Source organism: Chrysochloris asiatica, unplaced genomic scaffold (genome assembly GCF_000296735.1).
Source record: "Chrysochloris asiatica unplaced genomic scaffold, ChrAsi1.0 scaffold00137, whole genome shotgun sequence".
NCBI lineage: Eukaryota > Metazoa > Chordata > Mammalia > Afrosoricida > Chrysochloridae > Chrysochloris > Chrysochloris asiatica.
The window spans coordinates 3625809-3633554 of record NW_006408655.1 but is presented as its reverse complement, the minus strand read 5'-3'; the positions used below and the strand labels follow the sequence as shown (position 1 = coordinate 3633554).

Genomic DNA, 7746 nt, shown 5'->3' with positions numbered 1-7746 from the left:
CCCCTCTTTCACTCACCAGTAGACTGAAGTGGTCAACAACAAGCTTACATGTCTGCTCACGTGCTCCCTTTGAGTTTCAGTAGGGGGAGGGTGTCAGTTTTTTTCTTTTAGAGTTTTGTGCATTCCTCCCCATTGCCTTCTTGCCTGCATGGGTTCTGCTGAGAAATCAGAGATTAATCTTACTGGTTTTCCTTTGTAGATAACATTTCATTTTTCTCACACTGCTTTCAGGATTCTTTTCATGTATTTGGAGAGTTGATTATGATATGTCTTGGTGATTTTCCTTTGGGGTCTACCCTGCCTGGGGTTTGTTCAGTTTCTTGAATGTTTATCTCCTCATCTTTCAAGATGTTAGGAAAATATTCTTAGATGATCTTTTTTAAATGGTTTTCTTTGTTTCTTCCTGTTCTGGAATTCCATCACCCATAAGTTATTCCTCTTCATGTTGTCTCACATGAATCTTGGTTTTCTTCAGATTTTTCTCTCTTTTTTTCTGATTGTTCTTCTATGTTATTTTATTTTTTTTACTTTTGAGAGCAATTTGTTTTTTAAACTTTGTGGTCTGGGAACAGCATCTTTACAAGTGACAAACAAGCTGAGACTTATAGGATGAGTAGGAATGAGTCAAAATGGAAATGGAAATCACATGCCAGACAGAGGAAACAAGAAAGGTCTTCAAAAGGTTTGTGGGAAAATGGAATTAAAAGGTAATAGAATTTTCCCACAAGGTTTGAAGCCTCATCATATATAAAGAAAGTCACAAATAAAGAAAGAACTCTTGGTGGGTATCAGGGGCTGAAAATCAACTAGTAGGCATAATCTTAGAAAGACAGGGGAAGTAAGGTACAAAAGGATATGAAGAAGGTAGCAGAAGAAAGATCCAAGAGAGCCAGTAGAGAACATGGTAAAGATACTTCTTCAAAGAGCAAAGGGAAACCAGAGCAACTGTGGGAGACAGTTTATGCAGGGGAGGGAAACAATCAGGTGCAAAGTTGTAAAAGATCGATCTGTGAAGAAAGCTTAAATGGGTGAGGACATAGAAGCAGAAGTCAGACAGGAACCCCCTGAGATGTCTGTGTGAGAAATGTCAGCAATAGAAATGGAAATAACAGATCTGAGAATTTTTTAAGAGAGAAAATAGATGCAGGTGATGGACTGGATGTGGAAAATGAGGGAGAAAATAATGTAAAGATTGACTTCTAGGTACATTGAGTTGGAGAACACTAGAGAGCTGACAATTTAACTTTTGTTTTCCATGTCGTTTGAAGTGCCTCTCTAAAAGATATTTGAATACAGGTGTCAAGAAGACAGTTGAATATTGAAACAGAAAAGACACGTACAGTTTCAAGATAGAAACCTAAGAGTTAATGGCATACAGATATTTTAATAACCTTGGGAGACTTTTCAACAATTGGTAGTAGAGCAGTTGAACATCTACAGGCAAAATAAAATAAACTTTGATCTAATTTCACACAATATTCAAAAAATCATCTCAAACTAATTTAAAGACTTAAATGTAAAACAATAAAACTATTCCCCCTCTCTAAAAAAGGGAGGAGGGTAGATCGTCGTTGTGGAGTCCTGGTATGGCACTGTGGGTTAATGCATTGGACTGCAAAGTTGGTTTGAACTACAAAGTCGGTGGTTCAAACTCACCAGCTGCTCCTCAGAAAACCTATGTAGATTCCCTATGGGTCAGAACCGACTCAATGGCACTTGACAACATCCTGAGAGAACAGTTAGCACTACCTAAACAAATGGAAAATTATCCTTAAAAGAGGTGATGCAAAATACATTCTATGCCTTCCTTTTCCTTTAAGATCTGAAGACCACTGTGCAAAAGACTATCAGGATCAACCTTCTGTAGCCTAACATGACAATCATATAAACTGTTATTTATAAATTCCACTGAATAAATCCCTGCTTTATAACTAACTCTGGGATATGTATATGTCCCTGAGCTCTTTCCTAAGTCTGTCTGAAACTTGCACTGACCCAGACACTGCACCATTTAGATGGTCTTGCCTTTGAGTCTTCCTAATTTTTTCTAATATTGCCAAATTTTCTTTTCTAATTCCTTCATCTTCTGTCTTTTTTCCACTAATAGGCTCTTCTTCCTTCATCTTATGTGATCCAAGTCTTCTATATCTTCAGCTATCTCTTCCTCCTCCTCTTCATCAGAAGTCACGTCTTCTGTTGTCCCATTCTGACCTGTGGGGAGTGGTTGATCTAGCATCTCAACATCCAGGTACTTAGGAAGGTTATATAATGTGCAGAGTTCACATATCAACCACTTCTATTGCTGATGAAGCGAATTGCTGTTTTTAGTATCTTCAAGACGTTCCAGAATTGATGTCAGATTTGGATCATCAGATTCCACAAAGCATAGTGGTAAAGACGATGGGTAAGATTCCATTATGGTTCAGCCAGGATGGTGGAAGTCATGGGTGTGGGTGTGATCACTGAGTCACAGAGGAAGGGAAGGCAGCCTGGGCCATGGAAGGGACCCTAATCATCTCAGTTCTCTAGTGCTGTTATAATAGGAATACTACATGTGGCTGGATTTAACAAACAGAAATGTATTTCCTCAGTTTGGTGGTGGTGGTTATGAGCCGTGGAGTCGGTTCCAACTCATAGTCACCCTATACAGGGTTCCCGAGGCTGTAAATCTTTATGGGAGCAGAAAGCCTAGTCTTTCTCCTGTGGAACAGCTGGTAGTTTCTCACAGTTTAGGAGGCTAGAAATCCAAATTCAGGGTGCCAACTCTAAGGGAAGGCTTTCTCTCTCTGTTGACTCTGGAGGAAGTCCTCTTCTATTTTAGCAGTATTGATTTATCTTCATGCTCACTAATTCTGGCCTCATTGATTCATTTCTACTCCATCCCCTTTCAGTGTGTTGTCCATTTCTTACATTTCAGTATTGATCATCTATCCTCTGTTTATAGGTTTTGTATTGTTTCTAGTGCTATATCTATTTTGTTTGATCGTTCCTGTAGCACATTTCTAAATTCTTATTTTTCTCCATCTTTCTGTAGAACATTTGGATGTACATCAATATCATTTTCTTGAATTATTTTTCAGGTAGTTCCAGTGACTCTTCTTCCTCAAAATCATTTGCTAGCTCTTCTTATTGGTCATTTATTTGAGCTACTCTTGTTTCTACATGAGAGAAGAAACTTTCTGCTGCTTTTTAGCCATTGTGCTGTTGTTGCATTTGTATTAAGTTGGTGTACTAATAATTGAAACCAACAGGGTCTTTGTTGAGGTCATAGACCTGTTATAATAACTAATGGAAGAAATGTCCTATATTCTTGCTTCCAGATCAGTGGAATAATGATTATTGAAGTATGTAAGCAAGTTGAGTAGAGAGTTTTCAGTTTCTTATAGCCCAAATCTTCTTAGCACATATATTTTAGCATTACTTTTATATTCATATAAAGGTAAGTAGTAAATGATAAATATAAGTGTAGAATGACAATTTATTACATCTTCCCAAAAATTCAGGAATAATTCTTACTTATAATTTTATTGATTAGGACTTATGTATTGTTCATTCATTTCGTTTGTATACTAAGGCAACTCACCTTTGATTCTAAGAAGTTTTTAATATATAAGAAACAATTTGGGCTATCATTTACAAAAATAACTGGTAAAATCAAGGGAAAATGAGACATTTGATTTTGAATTGAACACTTTATTGAAATGCACAATGAGCTCTGATTCTGAAAACATTCAATATATTTGATTTTTTAAAAAACATTTATTTATAAGTGCAGCAATTACACTAGCATTTTGAATCACTCCTAATTTTACTATTGTATGAGTTCCCATCAGTTTTTAGAAACTGGAATTTTCTATAAAGTACACACACTGGATTCATATCTGATTTTGATGCTACAATTTAAGATGATTAGATGTATACTCCAGGCTTCCTGGTGTTGTACCATACAATGGATTTGAGAAGGAGTATACAGAGCTCTAAAAAAGGAGAATACATTTAAAAGGTTAGTTTATTAGGCATTAAAATAAGTCTTCTTACAGGATTATGAAGAATGCAGCAAGCATTGAACACATTTCTATTGAAGTAATAAGTAGCAAGTCCCTGAGTCTCATTCTAGCACTTCAAACCACACCACTGCCTGAACCACAGATGAAAAGCCTAGTCTCTGTATATCCCAGAATCCTCTGGGCATAAGTGTCATTGTCACATCAACCACCTCTACTGGCATGGCCAACATCTAGACCACTCTTTCCGTAGCACTGGATTCCCTGAGCCTGCTCTACTGAATATAGCTTCTGCTTCTGATGCTACTGCATGCTGTTGAGTCAATTCCAACTCACAGCAATCCTGAAAAGGGTTTCCAAGACTACAAATCTTTATGAGAGCAGAAATTCTCACTTTCTCCCATGGAGTAACTGGTAGATTCAAACTGCTGACCCTGAAGTTAGCAGACCAATGTGTACCCCATTCTATTACCAGAGCTCCTTATTACTATTTTATAAGTAATAATAAGTACTACTTATTACTCCTTCTAACCAGGCTAAATTTTTAAAAAATACAAAAGAATAAAACAATCAGCGACTTTAAGTTAGTATATGTTATACACTATATCTTTGCTGCTGCGTATCATTGAATGAATCCTGACTTGCATTGGTGTTGCTTTTAAGCACCATTGAGTCAATTCTGACTCACAGTGACCCTGTACAGGGTTTCCAAGGAGCAGCTGGTGGGTTTGAACTGCTGACCTTGTGACTGGCAGTCCAGTATGGATCCTACAGCATCACTTAACATATAGAATCGCCTCATAGGGTCTCCAGGCTGTTATATTACAGTAGCAGATTGCTAGGCTTTTCTTTCCTGGAGTTGCTGGGTGGGTTCCAACTATCGACCATGTGGTTAGTAGTCAAGTGCTTAACCATTATGACACTGGGGATCCTTTAGAATATATTAGAAAATCTAAAGGGTAGAAATTTTTATAGGACAAACAATGTAGTTTCTTCAAAGAATAAATTGTAAGGAAAGACAAAAGAGAAAACGGAATTTAGAAATTGAAATAGATTTGAGAGGCATGTTTATAAAATTGGATGTAAATACATTACATGGATGCTGCTTTTAAAAAGTAAACAAACAAACAAATGACATTCCCTACTTATTTGAGAGACATTTGGGGTAGTTTGAACACAGACTGAATGATTAACAGCATTAAGGAATTCTTTTTAAAACATTAAGTTGTGACACCATAGTCATCATTTTTAAAGTACATATTTCTGGATGCACTAATGGGACTTCTAATTGCAAGTTCAGAAGTTCAAACCGAACAGATGACCCTCTGGAGAAAGATGAGACTTTTCTGATAACTGTAAAGATTTGCAGCCTCAGAAACCCTATATAGGGTTGCTATGAGTTGGAATCGACTCAATGACAGTGATTTGGGTTTGGATTTATCTTGTAAAAATACAAGAGAAGTTTTTTACAGTAGAAATTAAAATGGTATTAAAGATTTGCTTAAAACAATATGGTAGTTGAAGGGCGTACTTGACAGTAGAAATGAAACGGAATGGTCATGTGTTAATTGTTAAAGTTTCCTGATGGGTACACAGCATTTCATTATATAATCTCAATTTCTGTACAAGACAAATGAGAGCTTTCTATAAGACTTTGTAAAAATGGATTTCAGCTATTTCTATCTTTCTGTTATATTGTGAGATTAAAAATAATCAAGAAACTAGCAGATTAAATGTTTTGGCACACATAAAATCAAGCTCAAGATTTTTGCTAGAAATATGATTTTACTGTGATGTCAGGGAAGATAGATTAATTAGCACAAAGTAATTTGTTTCTGAAACAAAGTAAAGCAATAAATAGCAATAAAGGCCAGCATATGTGACAAAATTACTTCTCCAGTCATTCTTAATTAAAGGAGAAAGGAACGTGAAAGTGGAATATTTTTCTTTTATTAAAATATAAAATAGAGATAAATTGCTTCCAAGTTCTTTAGAATCATTGATTGATGCACAATGAACAACATTTTGATAGGCAGTCTTTGCTATGGATCTTCTCCGGGTATAGCGAAAACAAAAACTGATCTGAACACCAGAGAAACTGAATTCTCAGTAGAATATAAAAGACACAAAACTTCCTAGCAATATGTTAATGACTACAAGTTTGTTAGATATTAACATAAAATATCCCATCTAAAATGCCTTGGGTCATTTGCTTCATTCAGGCATTAAACGTTAAACCAAACTGAAAATAAAAGTTTCAATTTCTTTTCCTTAGTAAAAATAAAAATATGTTGCTATTACATTTTCCAACTTTGTAAAAAGAAACATGTTATCTTAACTATGTGTGCATTTATTTATTACCCAATGAGTAGAGCTACATTTTAGGCATCTTGATGGCACTGTAGGATAAGCAGTAGACTGCTAATCACAAGGCTGGCAGTTCAAATCCACCATCCACTCCAGGGGAGAAAAGATGAGTCTTTCTGCTCTGGTAAAGATTTACAGCCTCAGAAATCCTATACATAGTCGCTATGAGACAGAACCATCTCCATGGCAATGAGTTTGGTTTTTGGTTTGAGGGCTGCATTTAAATTTTTACTCTGTCTTGATTTGATGAATCATCCAAATCAATTCTCTTTGTGCTTTAATAGATATATTACTTTTTGTTTTTATTCCTACAAAACTATTTACTAAAAGTGTATGTAACATCATTATTGAAGAAAAAGAGAAATGAAAAAGACAAGAGGTGTGCTAGGCTTCAATCACATCACACAAGTCTCTTTAACTGTATCCACTTTGACATTTTGCTTATTTTCAATAATTACAAAACCATAAAAACTTTTCATGGCCTATTATCATTAAAAAGGCAATAAGGAAAATACTTCACATGTGCTTACTAAAAGCTCACTTTTCTAAGAGTATGACTTAGATTTAATGATTCTAAAATCAGATATAAGGAACTTTACGTATGAAAGTGGCGTGTCATGGCCAATCTTATTTTAGACCCAAGTGAATGTTCACGTTACTTACTTCCTAAAGAGATTTGAAAGATGTTCCTTGCCATTTGATCTCTAACATGCTTCATATTTTACTGATAAGAGGTAGAACCAACATAGGTCAAGAAAGGTGCAATAAACTCTAATTTCTCCTTTTCTTTTCTGTGTTATCAGTGAATGGTTTTTAACACCCACACACTTAAATTTATAGAAAACACAGAGCATTACTCTCCCTTTTGTCTTTTGAAATAAAAATGAAGAACATTAAATAGACATTTACTGTTAGTAGCTGACTAATACTCTGTGGGTTATACTGATGTTTTCCAGATTTGTCAGCTCTCTTTGAGTATGATCAGTGACCACAAAGCCATTTAACAGTGAAATGAAAATGTTCCGGAATGGAAAAGACTTATTTCATATTTAGACAGGCAGAAATCCATTCTACTCCCAACAGAAATAACTGTTAAAACATTTCCTTCAGTTGTGATGTGGAAGCATGCACAAATGACATCATGGTTTTGATTTGTGTGCATGTGTGTATATTTGTGTGTGTGTGTGTGTGTGTGTGCATTTTCACCACTGACACAATACAGCCCACCACTGCCTCTTACCTCTGTTTTCTCTGGGTTGTTCCAATTCCCATAAACTGGATTGATAAATGCACAGTTATCTCTTCCTTCAGTTTTCCTTAAAGCACAAAGACATACATACAACGTAAATATATTTATCTGGTAGAAACCATTGAG

The 7746-nt window shown here is 35.6% G+C and overlaps 1 protein-coding gene and 1 pseudogene across 1 annotated transcript in view; both read right to left on the bottom strand.

Annotated features, from left to right (window-relative positions):
* The window catches only part of LOC102831772, a 118986-nt pseudogene extending 116570 nt beyond the window's left edge, over nt 1-2416 (bottom strand).
* Nucleotides 2417-3893: 1477 nt separating this feature from the next.
* The window catches only part of MALRD1 (MAM and LDL receptor class A domain containing 1), a 1127868-nt gene continuing 1124015 nt past the window's right edge, over nt 3894-7746 (bottom strand). Inside the window, exons 39-40 of the mRNA XM_006869907.1 lie at nt 7612-7687; nt 3894-3977 (exon numbers count right to left, since the gene is read on the bottom strand). Of these exons, the coding sequence (XP_006869969.1) occupies nt 3894-3977; nt 7612-7687 (160 nt within the window). The remainder of the gene's footprint in view (nt 3978-7611; nt 7688-7746) is intronic.